The sequence below is a fragment of the Neovison vison genome, chromosome 13, assembly GCF_020171115.1.
Source record: "Neovison vison isolate M4711 chromosome 13, ASM_NN_V1, whole genome shotgun sequence".
Lineage (NCBI taxonomy): Eukaryota > Metazoa > Chordata > Mammalia > Carnivora > Mustelidae > Neogale > Neogale vison.
In genome coordinates this window covers 45027111-45048064 of record NC_058103.1, presented here as the reverse complement: position 1 = coordinate 45048064, position 20954 = coordinate 45027111, and the positions used below count along the sequence as shown (strand labels likewise).

General features: G+C 38.3%; 1 protein-coding gene across 1 annotated transcript in view; it reads left to right on the top strand.

Annotated features, from left to right (window-relative positions):
* CGRRF1 (cell growth regulator with ring finger domain 1) overlaps positions 1-15626 on the top strand; it is a 30326-nt gene extending 14700 nt beyond the window's left edge. Inside the window, exons 3-6 of the mRNA XM_044230771.1 lie at positions 6045-6222; positions 6377-6524; positions 13779-13886; positions 14276-15626. Coding sequence (XP_044086706.1) covers positions 6045-6222; positions 6377-6524; positions 13779-13886; positions 14276-14596 — 755 coding nt within the window. The 3' untranslated portion in view covers positions 14597-15626. The remainder of the gene's footprint in view (positions 1-6044; positions 6223-6376; positions 6525-13778; positions 13887-14275) is intronic.
* Positions 15627-20954: the final 5328 nt, after the last annotated feature.

Sequence of the window (20954 nt, the reverse complement as noted above, 5' to 3'; positions counted from 1 at the left end):
TGCTGATTCTGTCTTATTTATTTATTTGTTTTTGAGTAGAGTCTTGAAAGATAAGTATGTGTTTATCACATGGGGTTGGGAGATATTCTAGGTAGAGAGAGAAGCATGAACAAAGCACCAGTACAGAAACAGAATAAGACAGTAGAGAAACAATAAGTAGTTTGTTGTGTATAAAACACAGGGTGGAGCAGGTGAGAGAGAATAGTAGGAGAAGACAGGGTCTTCACACGGGCCCCCCCCATAGACAGATCCTATTACGAGGATAAAGAATACAGGAGGAGCAGCAGGTTTTGGAAGAAAAGTAATGACTGCAGTTTTGAACTTCTGGGCTTAGAAATGCTCTTGTAGCAGGTAAGTAAAGACATGGAGTAGGAAGTTCTAGGTACAGTTCTGTGGCTCTACAAAGATTCCTGGGCTGAGACCGTATCACCCTTTATACTTGGTCAGATTTCTGGAATCTTAAAAACAACCCCAAACTTTCTCAATGTTTTATCGTATTGTAACTACTGCCTTCTTCCTCTTCCCTTCAGGCTTCTCAAAAGCAGGTTACATTTGCCTTCTTCCCTTAGCCTGCTTTACTTTCACTCCTCAGATCAGTGCAGTCTGGTTTTTGCCTATGTCTCTCTGCTGAACTGGCTTTCTCTGAGGTCACCAATCCTCACTTCTGCCCGCCTACCCTGACCCTCAGGCATTGTAGGCTTGAATTAACACTATCTCTGCAGAGTTTAATAGAGTTGATCAGCCCTTCCTTCTTGATAGCCTTCTCCCTTGGCTTCTGTGACTCTTCTTGTTTAGTCATCTTTCTGTCTCTGACTTCCAGAATCATGTCAAAAATCAGTGTATTGATTGACTCAGTTGGTTAAACATCTGACTCTTGATTTTGGCTCAGGTCATGATCTCAGGGTTGTGAGATCGAGCCCTGAGTCAGACTCTGTGCTCAGCAGGGAGTCTGCTAGAGAGTCTTTCCTTCTCTCTTTCCCTCTGCCCCCCCCTGCTCACGTGCCCTCTATAAACACATACATACGCACATGCATACATAAAGTCTTTAAAAACATCAGTGTGCTTTTTCAATAAGACTTATCAATCTTAAGTAAATACCGATTCATAATGAAGTAGTATAAAATTTCTTACTCTTCTTTAGCTATAAATACTATATTATTACCCTATGAATTGAAGAGAACTAAGGACCTCTTTTTTTCCACCTCTAATGATAGATAAGGGGTTTGTTCTGACATTTTTCACTTGGGAAGACCAAATTTCAAGATCTGACAAGAAAATTATCCTATTTAGAAAACATGACTAATTAAAATATAGAGAACAGTGGTAGTTTGGTGACCTCTGACCTCTGTGGTCAGGCACTTGCACCTGCTGCCATGTCACACTGGGATCTTGAGTAGGACTGCCCATACAAAAAGCTGCCAATACAAAGCTGTCCTTCCTGCTACATAGTTCCACAAGCTGGGAAATGCTGAAAAAGTAAGAACTGTTAAATTATAAGCCAACAAACACAGAATACTTATGAGGTAGAAACGGGGAGGAAATCTGCCAATCTTCCTTTCAAGCAGAAATAGTATCAAAAAGAACCTCCCCTGCCCCTCTATAAATGGTAGAAACAAATGAAAAGATACCTACTAAGTAGAAGACCTCTCTCAGCTGTACACAAAATTTTTTTAAAAATGTGTGGTTTATAGCATGCTTATTGAAGTATTTTAATTTTTAAAATACTGGTGCTGGGGTGCCTTGGGTGGCTCATTCAGTTAGGCATCTGCTTTCAGTTCAGGTCATGATCTCGGGGTCATGGGATCAAGCCCTGTTTTGGTCTCCCTTCTCAGCGGGGAGTCTACTCCCTCTCCCACTGCCCCCCCCACCTCGTGTTCTTTCTCTCTCTCTCTCGCAAATAAATAAAATCTTTTAAATGACCAGTGCCTATCATTCATTATATGTCTTCTTCGGGTAAATAAGGAGAAGGAATTTGTTGGGAATTATGTTTCGCAGGATAAAATTCATTTGTTTAAACTGTGGAACAGAGGATATCATTAAAGATGTCTAACAAGGCCATTAAAATAATATTCTGAGCAATAGTTGTGACATTTTAAAAAGTTATTTCATTTGGTGTGCAGATAGTTTAAGAATCCAGGTCTTTTTTCACCACTGTTCCCAAGGTGCTTGGCATGTAGGAAGGGAAGGGGAATATCTGGAGATCTGATTTACTTGAAAATGAACAAGAGAATCAGTTTTAATCTTAGTCCTCTGTTTATCTTTAGCATGGGTGCTTGTTGGGATTTCTTTTGTTGTTATGTGATGATACTGGATTTGGATTTATGGTATTTCCATGTCCCCAGTGTAAGAAGCTCTAATGAAGTGGAAAGGAGTTGTTCAGGGTTTGCTAGTTGAGTTTAATTCCTTTGGGTCAGAAATTCTCTTGTCCCTTGTGACAGCTTCCTCATATTTTGGCTCATTCACCCTGGTGAGACCTAACAAAGGTGAAAGGGTTAGACAAAATGACACACATAGCATTTTCGGAGGAATTTGTGAACCTCTATTCTCTACGATGTAAAACTTTCATCTCCCAATACTCCAGATTTATTATCCTCATGCAGGATCACCTGTGCGCTAGTTCTTTCTCAGGGATTCTCCTCCTGAAAGTCTGTGGCTTTTCTGCTCTGTTGTTTCTTCTTTTTTTAATGCCTCAACTCATTGACTCTTGTCCTTGTTTTTTGCAGTTTTTTGCAAGGTTGTCTCATATGCAGGGCTCCATTTGCCCGTTACAACTAGGCAGGTTGAGGGAAATCATCCCCGTGCTGCTTCAGTTAGCTTCGATTCTGACTTTTTCTGGTTTAAGGCTGTGTTCCAAGTCTGTTGTTGCTGTCGATCTGAGACGGCATTGTGTTTGCACTGAATCTTAGAAGACAGAAAATGTAGGAATGAGAACTGTCTGCAGAACAAGTGGAAAAAACAAAAGGGAGAACAGTTTTGCCTGTGGGATTTGAACTGTCGTCAGTTAGTGTTAATCAGTACATTCTCTTTTCAGTCTGTGTCATGGACAAGTGTAGGAGAGATTGTGGAGAGTAGAATTTACAGATTGTATTCTCCCTTCTCATTAACTTAATTAATTTCAGAGACATAGCTGTTGAAGTCTGATTAGTATCCAGTTGTCAGTAGTCTCTGATGCTCTCCCCACTTTAGTCACATATATGCAGTCTATAAATAAGCCTTTTATGCAGCTCTGAATCTCTAGAACTCTGATGCTTTTTACAGAGCAAATAAACTGGGTAGTTTTACATGTTTTAGGCCTTATCCTTCTATGGTTCTTTTTTACTGTCAACAGTCACATAGATATGGATATCCCCTCCTGTGATATAAACAGGAATATGCTATATACTTGCCTCCATTTTGCTTTTTTCATTTGTGTATATTCTGAAGATCATCCCACTGTAGTATATGCAGGTATTATTCCATGCCTCAGTTCTTTTTTAAGAGCTCCATAATACTTCATTATAGAATGTTCTACATTTTATTCATTTAATCCCCTATCATTGGACATCTAGGTGCATCCTGTCATTTTGATACAACTAGAGTTAGTTAGATATAACTAACATCTTTTCACATTTACACATTTCTGCCAAGAATATTAAGAAATAATTTTCTGAGTTCCTTTTTTTCTTTTTCCACTTTCTTTTTTTTTAAGACTTTATTTATTTATTTGACAGAGACAGGGAGATCACAAGTAGGCAGAGGGCAGGCAGAAAGAGAGGGGGAAGCAGATTCCCCGCTGAGCAGAGAGCCTGATGTGGGGCTCAATCCCAGGACCCCGTGATCATGACCTGAGCTGAAGTCAGAGGCTCAATCCACTGAGCCACCCGGGCACCCCTCCACTTTCTTTTCTATGCCTTTTCTATTTCTCCCTTTCATATCTACTTCAGCTTTTTTTCCTTCCCTCATGTTGTATGGTTCTGTGGTGACATCGAGAAAAGGATGTATGATTTTTAATATGTATACTAATTTTAAATATATGAGCACAGTTATGTAGGATAATATAAATAGTATATATGAACATGACATTAATGTGTTTTGATATTTAATGAATAAATTAATGTAATTACATATTAAATATATATGAATATATTTAAATTTATATTGATGGGGTGTTTTTCTTTGGCTATTTAATAGCTAATTAACAAATAATAGCTAATTAAATTTCCCATTCTTGAATAATACCTGATGATTAGTGTCATATAAAACTTTGAAATCAAATTCTGTTCCAATTACCTGTGCAGTGTTCCTGCCATTTAAAAGTTTTGCTTAACTATGATTGGATATAATCCTGTGTCGCTGCTGCTACACATACTCCAAATGTGAAAGTCTACATATGTACTATTACGGGGAAGAAAAATAAAAACTGAATTTTTGGTATCCTGTAGAGCATCTGCTTGTATTTGTGTATATCCTTCTAAAACATACTCTGATCACCTTTTTATTTTCTTAAGGGATGATTTATATATATTTTTAAAAATATTTATTTATTTTACACGGAGAGAGTGAGCGCAGGGGGTAGTGGCAGAGGGAGGAGGAGAGAGAGAATCTCAAGCAGACTCCCTGCTGAGTGCAGAGCCCAATTCAGGGCTCCATCCCACAACCCTGAGATCATGACCTGAGCCGAAATCAAGAGTCAGACACACACACACACACACACACACACACACACACACACAAAGAGTCAGACACCCAACTGATTGAACTGCCCAGCCACCCAATGATCACCTTTTTAAAACTACACAGTGTATCCATCAGAATTCCTATTAATAAGTTAAAAAAAAAAAGACTCCAGTCAAAGGATACTGGGTAACTTACAGAATTGCTGTTAGGTTTTGAGATCCAGAATCAGAGACTAAGGCTGTTCAGCAAAGAACAATCCCCAGACCACGTACTTTTGGTCTTGCAAGTCCGCTGCTGCCACTGAACACCAGATACTACAGTTTCCACTGCCAATGGTATAGGATCCTAGATATTGCTGCCCTTGAACTTGATATTGCTGCAACTGCCATGAGCAAGGGGGAAAAAATCATATGGGTGGTAATAGTAAGTCCTATGTGAGTGTTTAATAAATAGTAAAATAGTCTAATTTGTATGCCCACTTATAATTTATTTTTCCACTTAATCAGGTTTATTCAAATTATAATGTGTTTTATTATGCTGAAAGCAAATAAATGAACGAGGGCATTGCTACTAAGCCCTTCATGTTTTGGAATCCCTACTCTTTCCTTAGGATGTTTGCATATCATGTGGGACATTAACTATGTGACAGGAGTATAAATGTTGTTGGGACACCTGGGTGGCTCCGTTGGGCGACTTCCTTCGGCTCAGGTCATGATCCTGGGGTCCTCCATCCTGGGATCGAGTCCCGCATTGGGCTCCCTCTCATGCTCTCTCTCACTCTCTCTCACAAGTAAATAAATAAAATCTTAAAAAGAAAAAAAGTATAAATGTTGTCAGTGTGCATATTAATATTAGTAAGGCTTGATTTCTTTTTCATTTTTTTTCTACTCCAGTGATCATCTGAGGACCCCATGAGTTATGTATATCCACTTTCACAGACAGTCCTGCTCTGTTTCTTATAGTTACAAGGTTGTATATATCCACATTTGGAGACAGTGCTCCTGTTTCTTGTAATTAGGATTACATATGCTATTAGAATGGTAGGTTATCAATGGTGAACTATATTTCAGTTTTTAAACACTATGTGGGAGAAGCCTCTGAGTCCCAGCCAAAAAATTAACTTCATGATTTCCACGTGTAAATGTACAAATAAGAGTTTACTGATCGTGCTTCAAAATTGTGTATAGATGTTGAGGTTTTTCCGTTACTTGTTTAGGGACCAGTTCCTTCATTTACAGGCACGTGCCCTTTAATGAGTTCCTTGAACTGCCATCAGCCGGGTCAGCCATCGAAAGGAAGCTTTTGTCATTCGCTGTGTATAATTGTATGAAAAACTATATTCGGTAATTTTCTTCTCTTTGTCTTCTTTTCTTCTTTGTTTTCGACAGCCGGCATAACTTTGACAACAGACTGCCTTGAAGATAGCCTCTTGACATGCTACTGGGGGTGCAGTGTCCAAAAACTCTATGAAGCTCTGCAGAAGCACTTTTATTGCTTCCGAATAAGCACCCCCCGAGCCCTGGAAGATGCTCTGTATAGTGAATATCTCTATCAAGAGCAGTATTTGTATCCTTTTATCTGATACATCCGTTAACCAGTGAAAATCTCAGACATAAGACTTTTTAATGAAGAAAGTATTTGCTCAGTTATTATTGATCACTTTTTGTGTATTACTGTATTTTGGGTTACAGTGGCAATTTACCTTTACATTTTCAAAAAGTATTAAGAAGGACAGCAAAGAAGAAATATATTGCCAGTTACCAAGAGATACTAAAATTGAAGACTTTGGTACAGTGCCCAGATCTCGCTATCCGTTGGTAGCGCTGTTGACCCTAGCTGATGAGGAAGACCGAGAAATTTATGACATTGTAAGTAACTTTAAAATTCTGGAAGCATGATGGGTCATGATTATTTGGTAAATAGAAAAGGTTTTATTTTAATTTCTGAGGCTATATGTTTGGCCCAGACACATTTTTCTTGAAGAAGGAATAACTAGGAAGTATAGGTATATGATTTTTATACATGTAACAGCTCCTTCAGAGTATGACTTCGTTAGATATATTATTTATATATATATAAATATGTACATATATATATAATATGTTGTAAGAATAGGATATTATTTAGAAAACAAAAGGCACATTATAGTTGAATTAAGTTAATTTTATCATTCTGTATTCTATCATGTTTGCTAGATAGAAAAAAGTCTCTTGGGAAGCATGTTTATTCTTAGCATTTTTGGCACCGAATGAGTAAGCCTTGTAATCATCTGAAGTGCTCAGTTTTAAGACCATCTTCCCTTATTTCTCTACATGGTTGCAAGTCACCTTGTTTCCGTCATCGCCCTGCTGCACCTACATCTTCTATGTACTTGATCCTTTGTATTTTCAGTAATTATAGTGATCTCCTTTTCTCATTATGTGCTCATTACTTCTTTAGTCTAGTAGTTTTTCCCTATTAGTAAGATAAAAGCATCTTAGGTCCTCCTAAGAGGACCTGAGCCCTGACATTCCTCTGAGTATGGTAGAAGCTTGTACATGAAATAAACTTTTGGTAAAACCATTTCATGGTAGGAATGCTATCATACCCAATTTACTACTTTTCTGAAGTGCGTGGTATTGATATGCTCATTAATAAAGATACAGTAACATTTTTATGATACTTTGTAACATATACAGTACACTGGCTAGCGTTACCTTATTTATTTCTTCCAACAACCTTGTGTGTTAGGGCAAATCCTCTTCTTATAAAGACTGAAATGGGAGTCTGAAGAGAACTCTCAGTCATTCAGGAAGAGACGGGACCAGTAAGCCTCTGCAACCCTCTGCCAGTACTTTCAGAAAAAAAAAAAAAAAATTTTTTTTTTAAGGAATATCTCCTCAAAACAAATGTACATTTTCTTGCATTTGGAAAGTACAGACCCTTATTGAGAAATCTGGACCCTGCTTATACACAATTTGGGGTTTTAATCTTAACCAAATTGAAGTTCCAGTGAACTGAAGTCAATTTGGTTTTTCTAGGTAAGTCATACCGAAAGCAGTATATTTCCAGAACCTAACACAGTGCCTGGAACGCAGAAGGTGGTCAATAAATGTGATAAGTGAGAACAACAACCCAAAAAACAACCCAAACATAAGCAGTGTTAGTGAGCCTCATAGAGCTTGACAGCAAGTCAGTTACTTGTGCCTGAGGAGCCCATATGAGAGATCTGGTTTCCCTTCCCTCCTCCCCTCTTCCCCTTCACCTTGTTCAGCTGAAGATAGATAAGAACTGTTAGGTTGGTGTTTCATATTTCCAGCTTCTGTTCATTACCCAGCCTACCCCAGCAAGGTAACCCTTCTGTCACCACCATGTCACCCGTGTCTTCTAAGTTCCTTTCTTCCTCTCATTCAAAACAGAAAGGGTCAGATCTTTCACCTCCTCCCAGCTTCTCCTCTTAGCTTCTTGCCCCCTCACTGAAGGTGATCGCTATCTCTTTGAGGTACTCAGAGTCCTCTTGGTTTTCTAACTTTCTTCCTCAGTCTAAACAGCAGAGTGTGTGTGTTAAAATATATATAACATAAAATTTACCATTTTAACCACTTTCCAGTGTATAAGTCAATGGCATTACAAGGAGGGAAAGATTTGCTTTCAGCCCCCCATCCAACTGGAAAGAAGATGGTGTGGCCTGGCTGAACCTGTGGGAGGCGCAATCCCACAGGGGAGCTGGGGCAGCGGGCCCTCGAGGTTAATATGCATTTTCTCTTTTCCTTTTGGAGTCTCCTTCTCTGGGTCTTTTCTTCTCATCAGCACATGCCCTCCCTTTTTTCCTGTTAATTTTGCCTCTCCATCTCTTATCACTCAGATTGGGCCTAATATTGGAACTATAGCATATTTGTTAGCATAGTTTGTATTAATGTTCTCCTTCTTAATTTTAAAAGCAAACTGAGCATTTGGTTTTTCACTATTTTATCTGGGGATCAGAGTCTAAATCTAAAGAAAAAAAAATTAAGCCCTACCATTCCTGTTGTAGCAGTAAAAATTATGTTTTGATAGTGTAGTCAGTTTTTTATTTTAGGTAGAAGCAGGGGTTATTATTGCAATATTTTGATTTTGACTTTTTTTTTCATTTTTACTCAATTATATTTTCTCTGTTACTCAAATAATACATGTTTGTGGCAGAAATAGAATTAGAAAATCTAGGTAAGCCAAAAGGAAAAAAGCATAATCACCTCTATTCTTTCATCCAAAGTTAACCACTGTCAATATTTGCATCTTTGCAGACCTTTATAATATGTAAGTTTTTAAACAAAAACAGGGTAAAGGTATATGTACTATTTTGTGACCTGTTTTCATTCAGTGTATCTTGAGCATCTTTTCCATATCAAATATGAATACCTGGGAAGTACAGATATATGATTTTTATACATGTAACAGCTCCTTCAGAGTATGACTTTGTTTAGACATACCATTTATATATGTATGTATATATATACATATATATGTACACATATTTATATATGTTGAGATATATACAGCTACATATATATTTATAACTAGCATGATAGTAGCTTCTGAAGCTTTTAATTTAAATCGAATGGCAGGATTGTTTGTGTGAGGTGATGATATTACTGTCTTTTACCAGTCCTGTCATTTTGGTTCAATATTACAACTTCTGAAGCCATTGCCAAATTATTAAATCTTTATAAAGCAGTAAAGAATATTATATGTTTACAACCATATTAAGATTCTTTCTTTAAACTTTTCATTTGGACATAATTTTAGGAACTTGCAAAAATAGAAAACTGGAAGAATACCCCTATACCTTTTACCCAAATCTCCTTTTGTTCATTGTTGACATTTTCCAGATTGGCACTATTATTTGCCCATATGTGTGTGTGTATTTTTTTTTAAATGAATCAAGAATAAGTTGTATGCCTGATTCTTTATCCCTAAATACCTTAGTTTGTATTTCCTAATAATAGGAAATGTTCTATTATATAAACACAATATAGTTATCAACTTTATAAATCTAACATTGACAAAATATTTTATCCAATCTATGACCTATATTCCATTATGTCAGTGAATGTATCAGTGTTCTTTACAGCATGTTTCCTCCTCCAGTACAGGTTCTAGTCTAGAGTCAGATAGTCTTTTTGTCATGTATCTTTAGCCTCCTTTAATCTAGAACATTTTCACAGCCCGTGTTTGTCTTTTACGATATTAGCATTTTTTAAGAATACAAGTCATGTACACCCTTTTTATAAAATAAGACAGTTGCCATTTTGTTTGTCTGATATTTCATCATGATCGGATCAGAGTTGTGCATTTTCAGCCAGTCTACTTGGCATGGGTGATGATGCGGGCTTTTCAGGGCGTCACCTTTGGAGGCACGTGCAGTTCTTTCCTCTCATTGGTGATGTTAATTTTGATCTCTCTGCAAGGGGTTGTCTCATTTCTCCTCTGCTCTATTTTTTCCCCTCCCTTGCAAATGATAAGCAGTTGGGAGAGGACACTTTTAAGACCACACAAAATCCCAGTCTTTATGAAAATTTCCCCCCTGGATTTAATATCCTTTGATAATTCTTTTTTTTTTTTTAAGATCTTATTTATTTATTTGACAGAGAGAGCAAGTAGGCAGAGAGGCAGGCAGAGGGGGAGTGGGGAAGCAGGCTCCCCAGTGAGCAGAGAGCCCCATGCTGCTCTTGAGCCCAGGACCCCAAGATCCGGACCTGAGCCGAAGGCAGAGACTTAACCCACTGAGCCACCCAGATGCCCCTATCCATTGATAATTCTTAATAGATTTTATCTTTACCATGATGGTTGCAAAATGATCATTTTCCAATTCCAGCTCTCCATTTAGCCCTCAGTATTGTACTATAAGCAAGTACAAGTATTGTACTATAAGCAGTATTGTACTATACTATAGTACAGTGTCATACTGTAATCATTTATTTCTTTATTTATTATCCATATGTCCTCATGAATTTCTTTTTTCCCCCAGTGATTTATAACTCGTTACTGAATTTAATTATTTTGATGCTCAACTGCCCTCTCCTTTGTTTTCTGCCCAAGGATTTATAATCAAATTGTGTCCATAAATTACTTAGATTAGTTCTCCTGTAAGTGAAAAAACCATATAAAGAGGAAATGTACTCAGATGTTGCTCTCATCCCTTCCCACAATGCTTTCTTTTTTTTTAAACACTTTTACCTTTAAATAATACCAATACCAACAAGGGGGTCAAGCTCACAACCCTGAGATCAAGAGTTGCATGCTCCACCCAGGCCAGGTGCCCCCCATTCTTATATACACCAATTCTTGTAGATAACCAAGTTCATTGTTTTCTGGTTTATTCTTCCTATTTCTTATTGTAATGAGAAAATACAGATATGTATATTTTTTATTTTCTTTTTTACTCAAAAGATATTACACTTTTTATACTATACATGTTCTGGGCTTTTTTTTTTCACTTCATAATATCTCTGGAAATCAGTTCAGATGAGTTAATAGAGCTGTTCCTCACATTGTTTTCCCGTGGCTGTGTAGCACTCAATGGTATGTAGACTGTATCGATAGGTACCATAGCTATTTAGCCAATCTCCTGCAGCTGGACATTCAGGTAATTTCCAGTATTCTGCAGTAACAAATAATTTTTCACTGAATAACCTGTGCATATGTATTTTTATATTGTTGAAGTTGCATGGTTGAAGAGCAAAGGTATGTCATTTTGATACATATTACCAAATTCCCCTCCATTCGGTTTATATCCTTGGACTTGTACCTTTTTTTCTTTTTTTATACATTTCCGCCAGAAATATATGAAAGTGACTATTTCCCCATAGACTATATTGATAAACATTTGCAATCTCTTAATCCAATGAGTGGGAAACAATATCTCAGTGAAGATGTAATTTGCATTTATCATACTATGAGTGAAATTGAACATCTTTTAATTGTGTTTATAATTTTGTGTGAATTGTCTGTTCATGTCTTTTGCCCATTTTTATTTATTTATTTATTTTTGAACTCTGTTAGACCAAGAACTCAAGAACTAACTGCTATTTGAAAGTTTAAATATTCAGACTGTGGAATACTTCCATTTCCAATCATAATTCAGTCATAAAGGCTGTATTTACTCTTTTTTTTTTTAAAGATTTTATTTATTTATTTGACAGACAGAGATCACTAGTAGGCACAGAAGCAGGCAGAGAGAGAGGGGAAGCAGGCTCCCTGCTGAGTAGGGAGCCCAATACGGGGCTCTATCCCAAAACCCTGGGATCATGACCCGAGCCGAAGGCAGAGGCTTTAACCCACTGAACCACCCAGGTGCCCCTTTGCCCATTTTTAAATAGGATTTTTGGTTACAATATTTTGGTTTTCAATATTTAAAAGTTTTTCATAAATTATGGATATTGTGAATATTTTATTCCATTTCATCGAATGTCTTTTGACTTTCCCTATGGGGCTTTTTGTCATACAAGCTTTAAATTTTGACACAGTCAAATAAATGCATCTGCCTCTGGATTTCAGTCATTGTTAGAAAGTCTTTCCCTGGGGGCGCCTGGGTGGCTCAGTTGGTTAAAGCCTCTGCCTTCTGTTCGGGTCATGGTCCCAGGGTCCTGGGATCGAGCCCCAAATCAGGCTCTCTGCTCAGGGGGGAGCCTGCTTCCCTTCCTCTCTCTCTGCCTGCCTCTTTGCCTACTTGTGATCTCTGTCAAATAAATAAATAAAATCTTAAAAACACACACACACACACACAAAAAAAAACAACAACTAAAAAAAGAAAAGAAAAGAAAAGAAAATCTTTCCCTGGGGTGCCTGGGTGGCTAGTGGGTTGGGCCTCTGCTTTTGGCTCAGGTCATGATCTCATGGTCCTGGGATCGACCCCTGAATCAGGCTCTCTGCTCAAGGGGGATCCTGCTTCCCCTCTCTCTCTCTGCCTACCTCTCTGCCTACTTGTGATCTCTCTCTCTCTGTCAAATAAATAAATAAAATCTTTAAAAAAAAAAAAAAGTCTTTCCCTCCACTGAGAATAAAAAGGAATTCACATGTTTTCTTCTAGTGCTTGCATAGTTTTATTTTTTTATAATTAGGCTTCTTAAGCTTTTAGACTTTATTCTTCCATATGATTTGAGGAGTGCATCTAATTTTATATTTTTCCAAATAGCTATCCAGTCCCAGTACTTTTTATAAAAAGACTGTTTGCCCAGTGATTTTAGATGGCAACTTTGTCATATTTGTATAGATAGTTGGGTCTGTTTCTGGACTGTTTGTTCTGGTCTAGCCACCTGTCTGTTCATGTGCCTGTACTATTTTAATTTTAGAGGCTTTGTACTATGTCTTAATATCTGACTGGGCTTGATCTTCCCCACAGCTTTGTTCCAGTACTTTCCTAGCTAATCTTACGTGTTCTTTTTCCTCATGGGAATCGTAGAGTCAACTCATAAAATTCTATGAAAAAGCCCATTTTTATTTTTGTTGGGATTGCATTAAATTTGTAACTTTGAGTATAATTTAAAATAACTCTGGCAAAAATGTGTTCCATAACTTGTTCCACTTTAGTGACTATGATTTAAATCACTTATTTTGGGGCGCCTGGGTGGTTTAGTGGGTTAAATCCTCTGCTTTCAGCTCAGGTCATGATCTTAAGGTCCTGGGATCAAGCTCCACATCGGGCTCTCTGCTTGGCAGGGAGTCTGCTTCCCTTCCTCTCCCTCTGCCTGCCTCTCTGCCTACTTGTGATCTCTGTCAAATAAATAAATAAAATCTTTTAAAAAAATAAATAAAATCTTTTTAAAAAATTATTGTGTTTTCTAATTTATCAACCTTTTACTTTTTTAATTTTTTAAAAAATTTTTAACTTTTTTAAAGATTTTATTTATTTATTTGATAGATAGAGATCACAAGTAGGCAGAGAGGCAGGCAGAGAAAGAGAAGAGGAAGCCGACTTCCCGCTAAGCAGAGAGCACGATGCGGGGCTCCATCCCAGGACACTGGGATCAGGACCTGAGCCGGAGGCAGAGGCTTTAACCCACTGAGCCACCCAGGTGCCCCACCTTTTACTTTTCTTTTACATATCTGTGAAATAATGTAAGGAGGTTAAATACTGACTGACTAGTGTTTAATTTTTATTTTAGATTTCCATGGTGTCAGTAATTCATATTCCTGATAAAACGTATAAACTTTCCTGTAGAATATTGTATCAATATTTACTCCTGGCTCAAGGTCAATTTCATGATCTTAAGGTAAGTACCCTGTTATCTTATCTCTGTCCCTTTATCTGGAGAGTTTCAAATGATGACCATGTATATAGAGATAAAATTTTTCAGTTATCACAGAAACTAGCTATTATTTGCTATTGGATTTGCTAGCTCACAAATTTTTAGCAGCTTTTATGACTCCCAGATTTACAGAGTAATTGTTTGGGTGCCTGGGTGGCTTAGTCATTTGGGCGTCTGACTGTTGATTTCTGCTCAGGTCGTGATCTTGGGGTTGTGGGATCAGTCCACATCAGGCTCTGCACTCAGTACAGAGTCTGCCCCACCCCTTTCAAATAAGTAAATCAAATCTTAAAAAAAAAAAAGGAGTAATTGTCATTTGTGATTATCCTTCACCTTGTGTCTTTGATTTTCAGCAACTCTTCATGTCTGCAAATAATAATTCCACTCCCTCCAGCAATTCATCTCCAGAAGAAAAAAGCAGAGAGCGCAGTTTGCTGGAAAAGGCCGGGCTGTCCGAGAGCGAAGCGGAGCCTCCAGAGGAGAGCAGCAAGGACTGTGTAGTTTGCCAGAACGGAACTGTGAACTGGGTGTTGCTGCCCTGTCGGCACGCATGCTTGTGTGACGGCTGTGTTCGCTATTTCCAGCAGTGTCCCATGTGCCGGCAGTTCGTTCAGGAGTCTTTTACACTTTGTAGTCAAAAGGAGCCAGAGAAAGACAAACCGAAAGCTCTTTGAGAGTGTTGTTACGACTGAAAAGTATACTTTCCACTGAAGATGTAGAAATTTGTGTTCTTGGAATTGACCATAACATGGAATCTACAGTGTTGACCATCAGTGAAAATTCTATTTTAACTTCACCTTTGTATGGTACATGGATGATGACATGAATTCCTTCCTGTCCTATATGCTAAATACTGGAATACCATCTGTGTTACTACATAAAAAATGCATTCACCTCTTGGGAAGAATGTAAATGTTTGGCCTTTTATCAGCTAGCGGAGTTCACATGATGCTGATTAGGAAAAATCCTGAAGAGCAGTCCGTCTAAAATCTGAGAAGGTAAAAGTCAAGCTCTATGGATGTTTTTGCCTTTGACATCATATGGATTGCAATTGGGAAAAAACTGAATTCTTCCTAAAGTAATTCTATCTTCCCCATTTTCTAAAGGAGTTGGAAAGTGCTTCTAACTCTAAATCTTTTCCTAAAATAACAGTTTTTATAAAGATCCATCTAATTTTCCTTATAGTCACATAAACACAAGTCTTAATTCTAATATAGCATCTTAAATCATAAATGTGAGATGCAATTCTTGTCTGTTCTCAGTGTATCATAGATTAAAATGATACTCATCTATAGGAAGCAGATATATAAAACTTGGATAATAAAATGTCTTGGATAATTAAATTTATTGTCAAATATTATTAGGTTAGCAGAATGTGACCTATCAGGGAAGAACTGTGAGACTTGTAATGCCTTACTTTTGATTTCCTCCTGTGTAGCAAATCCTTCTAAAACCAAAAAAGTTTTAGAGCCGGAAAAGCTGTTAAGAGAAACAAATACCTATTTTTTTCTACTCTATTTTTATTCCAAATAAACCCATATCCTCCCAAGTAGTAACCTGATAGGCAAAAAGCCCCATCCCTCCTGCTTTCTAAGATGACAAAGAAGAAAAAGGTAAATCAGAGCTTTTCTGTGTCTTCAGGGGAAATTACCTTCCATTGACCAAGAAATTAGATCATGGCAAATAAACTGAACTTCAGGGAAATTTTCAAGACTTCTTTGTCCTGTTTGTATTAAGAGTAATGCCTTATCTTTGTATCAGTGTTTCTACGTAGTATCATTTTATTCTAATCAAATATAACACTAAAAAAAATTACCTATTCTCCACTTTATAAACCAAATCAAACTTTCATCTCTGCTCAGTAGCTATGTATTAAATACCTCCTAGGGGCCAGATCCCTCTTGGCAATCTGGGCTACAGAGAATCGGGCAAGACTTCAGGCCTCAAAGGAGCACCGGCAGCATTTTAGAAACATGTCCCCACCTCGGAAGTCCCAAGGCCTCTGCTCCAACCTTGCCCCTGGAAGCAGGGGTCGGGGAAAGCTACAGTTAGCTCATACCAGCTTATCTGGGAAACTCACTCTGCTGTAAATTGGGGGAATCCTCAAAGATCACTTTGTCCATCTCAGCCATCCTGCTTCTCTTTACGGATCCATTCGTACTGAAACGGTCTGAGCCATGTGGTTGCTTTCTCATCTGCGATAGATTTCCACCTGCAATCTTCTCCATTCTTCGTAACTGTTTAATTGTAGTAAGATATACATACCAGAAAATTTACCATTTTAACTATTTTTTAAGTGTACAGTTCAGGAACATTACGTATGTTCACATGGTTGTGTGCCTATCATCAGTAACCATCTTCAGAATGTTTTATCACCCTAAACTGAAACTCTATATCCATTTAAACGCTGACTCCCCATTCTCCCTCTTTTCAGCTCCTGGTAACACCCTTCTACTTTCTGTCTTTATGAATTGGACTATTCTAGGTATTTCATAGACCTGGAATCACATAATATTAGTTTTTTGGGGTCTGACTTATCTCACTGGGTACAATGTCTTCAAGGTTCATCCGTGCTGTGGCAGGAGTCAGAATTCCTTCACTTTAAAAGCTAATATTCCATGGTATGGAATTTGTTTATTTCGCCCATCATTTTTTATAACTCTTAAAGATGATTTGCCCTTAGCCTCTCTTACTATGACTAAAGTAATTGATCTTCCTGCCCTTTCTGGTAATACATATGAGGAATTTGGTAGGTAATCAAGTAGAAACAAGTACACTGACTCCTAGAGGCTTATGTCAGAATCTTCCAGTAGTAGTGAACAAGTGATATTTTGTGAGAACATCTACATAAGCATTTTATTTGAATGGGTTATTAGAGAAAATATTTGGTTGATACAGATTAGTTGCTACTTTCCAAAAATCCCACCCAGAGCTACCTTAAGCAGACCTGACAGGGGATTGGCTACCTTCTCCTTCAGTGGCTCTTTCTTCCCAACTTAGTGTCTATGAGGGCTTTTACTGTCCAAACCAATTCTAGAGGAGGAACCTAAAAACTCAAGGACTCAACACAAGTCATTGAATGATTTCCCATGGGGCTATTGTATTTTTTAAGCCTTCCCATTTTTGTAGTGTGAAGAGCCTTGTCTTGGTTTGTGGCCATTTGAAGCATCAACATAGATAGTCTGGAACATAGATAGGAAGGGTAGGAAGAGATGATTTCAGCCTCCTGTTCTGCCTCAGATGGGCCCTATCGCTGGATAATTCCCTAACGCCATTTCCCATATTTTGAAATTGCCTCTCTGTATTATATTCCTCCTGAATCTTCATCCTTGTCAGCCTGACCTCTAGTTCCTGGGTCCTTGAGTTTATTCTAATAATTCATTAACTCGTTCCTGGGTTCCCTGCTCACTATTTCAAATGTGGTTTTTTTTCCTTTTCAAATTTTTATTCAAATTCTAGTTAGTTAACTTTTAGTGTAATATTGATTTCAGAAGTAGAATTTAATGGTTCATTACTTACATACAATATCCATGGTCATCATAGCAAGTGCCCTTCCTAATACTCATCCCCCATATAGCCCATCCCCCTACCCACTTCCTCCGTCAATCCTCAGTTTTCTATTGTTGAGAGTCTCTTATGGTTTGCTTCCTTCTCTTTTTTTTTTTCCCCTTCCCATATGCTTATCTGTCTCATTTCTTAAACTCCACATGTGAGTGAAATCATAGGGTATTTGTCTTTCTCTGACTGACATATCTCACTCAGCATGATGCACTCTAGCTCCATCCACGTCCTTGCAAATGGCAGGAGTTCATTCTTTTTGATGGCTGAGTAATAGTCATATTGCCCATATTATATATATATATATATGCCACATCAGTCGATGGGCATTTGGGCTCTTTCCATAGTTTGGCTATTGTTGATAATGCTGCTGTAAACATCGATGTGTGTGCCCCTTTGAATCTGTTATTTTTTTATTTTGGAGTAAGCAAATTGTGTTTTTATCTTAGCTTGCTTTCTTGATCTCTCTGCTCTACCTGCCCCATCAACCTACAAACTTGGCTGAACTCAACTGTGTTTCTTTACTGCTGTTACCACAGAAGGTCAAATGAACTAAGCAGTTAATGGAGTCTACCACAGAGCCATGTTGTTTAGTTGTGTTCAGGCCTTCACTGCTGCTCAACAATCCTTTCATTTTTTTTCCTCTTGGACCCCCTATAATTCCTAATAGCTATTGCAAACCTCCTCCACTTTTTTCACGTTCTGTATCCCACCAGTCCTGTATCCCTCCAGCAAAGAACCTTCAAGATGTAGTGTGGTGTGGAGGTTAAGATGATAGAGCCTGAAGTCCTATATCTTGGGTTTTTATCCCAGCTCTGCCACTTGGCCCTTGGCTAAGTTACTTACTCACTCCACCTCAGTTTCCTCATCTGTAGAAATGGCGATAAAAGAACCTACCTGTAGCCTCTTGAAAGGATTAGCCCAGTTAGTATGTGTAAAGTGCTTCGACCTGGGCAGAGCACAGAGGAAGCCCTATATGTGCTGCTTAATACTATTACTGCTTTGTTTAGATGTTCATAGCCAGTGGACTTTTCTCTCTTCCTTAAAAGAGGAGGTGTATTATATCTACTTTTGAGACCAGTACTCTACCTGTGTTCTTGATCACATTTCTGCTCCCTGAACTCATTTGATTCTTCATTCGATAATTAAGTAATTACTGAGTTCCAGACATCACACATTGTTTGGGCATGAGAATACAGCAGTGAAAATAATAGGCAAGACACTTACCTTTGTGGCACTTACATTCTAGTGGAGAGAGAGAGACAAATTAGTAAAAGATGTAGCAGTTCAGGTGGAGGGAAGGGCTATGGGAAAATCAAAGCTCGGTTGGGCACACAGGGAGTGTGAAGGATGGAAATGGGGTTACTATTTCAAATAGTAGTAATAGGAAGGCCTCACCAGGGGTTTTAGTAGAGACTTGAAGAAGGCCAGGAAGTGAGCCACATGAATGTCTATGCAAAGAGACCTTAACAACTACAAGAATGAGATGGAGCCAATTGGAAAAAGAGCAGGTTTGGAGGAAAAGAGCAATTTTTTTTGTTCGGTTTTGTTTTACTAGTTGGAAACCAAGGAAGAATATCAAATAAACAGGCAAAGATAGTACTCTGAAGTTCAGGGGAGAGATCCAGCTAAAAATATAAATTTGAAGATCATCAATGTGGTATGTAAAGCCATGGATCTATGTGAAGTGGCTGAAGGAGTACACCCAGGAACAGAAGTCCACAAACTGAGAAGATAATCTAACATTCAGAGAGATTGGACAGGAACCCGTAGACTAGTAGACAGTGAGATAGGAAGAAAGCCAGAAGAGTGGTATTTACAAACCATCCCAAAGCTGAGTCGAATAAAGCAAGCACTATTTTATTAGGCTCCTAGATTCTGTGGTCAGGTATTGGGGCAGAATATGGTAGGCATGAGCCTGCCTGGGAGTTAGGTTGGGAAAACGCAAATGTTTGGGAGTGTAACTCAAAGGCCAGAGGGCTAAAATCATCTGACGTCGTCTTCGTTCACATATTTGGTGCCTTGGTTGTGATGACTTGAAAGCAGGGCTGATCTAGGACATGTGGACTCTCCTTGGGCTTGGGCTTTGTCACAGCCTGGTGGTCTCACTGTAGTCAGATTTCTTTAAAGGGGGCTCAGGATTCCAAGAGCAACTGTTCCTAGTGAACAAGGTAAAAGCTGCGTGGCCTTTTTTGTTTTGTCTTTTTCTTTTTTAACAGCTTAATGGGGATAATTTACATGCCATTCAATAGTTTTAGTATAGTGACTAGTTTTAGTATAATATGGAATTTTCCAACCACCACTAAATCAATTTCAGAACATTTTCATTACTCCCAAAAAGAAATTTTGTGCACATTAGCATTCATCCTCAATCCCTGCCATCTTTTTCCGACTCTAGACAACCACTGATGTCCTTCCTGTCTCTATAGATTTGCCTATTCTGGACAGTTCATGGAATGGAATCACATGTAGAATCTCAAGTAGAATTATATGTGACATCACTTGACATAATATTTTTAAGGTTTATCCATGTTATTGCATGAATGAGCATTTTATTCTTTTTTATTGCCAAATAATATTTCATTACATGGATATACCACATTGTGTTTATCCATTTATCAGTTGATGGACATTTGGATTTTTCTACTTTTTCGCTATTATGGGTAATGCTGCTGTGAACATTGGTTACAAGTTTTTGTGTGGACATGTTTTAATTCTTCTTGGGTATACAGCAACAAGTGGAAGTCCTATCATCCTATTTTGAACATTTTAAGGACTTTCCCAAATGTTTTTCAAAGTAGTTGCACTATTTTACATTCTTACCAGCAATGCAAAGAGATTCCAATCGCTCTACATTCTCAGCAACACTCATTATCTTTTTGATTGTTGCCATCCAAGTGGATAGAAGTGATATAACTGTGTTTTGTTTTGTTTTGTTTTGTTTTAAAGATTTTTATTTATTTATTTGACAGACAGAAATCACAAGTAGATGGAGAGGCAGGCAGAGAGAGAGAGAGGGAAGCAGGCTCCCTGCTGAGCAGAGAGCCTGATGCGGGACTCCATCCCAGGACCCTGAGATCATGACCTGAGCCGAAGGCAGTGGCTTAACCCACTGAGCCACCCAGGCGCCCTTGTTTTGTTTTTTTAAGATATTTATTTATTTGAGAGAGAGAGACAGAGGGAGAGAGGGAACACAAGTGGAGAGAGTGGGAGAGGGAGCAGTAGGCTTCCTGTCAAGCAGGAATCTCCCTGCGCTTCAGGGAGCCTGAAGCGGCTGGATCCTGGGATCCTAGGATCATGACCCAAGCTGAGGCAAATGCTTAATGACTGAGCCACCCAGAAGTCCCTAACTGTGGGGTTTTTAAAAAGATTTTATTTATTTATTTGACAGAGATCACAAGTAGACAGAGAGGCAGCAGGGGGGTTGCGGGGGGGGGAAGCAGGCTCTCTGCAGAGCAGAGAGCCCAATGTGGG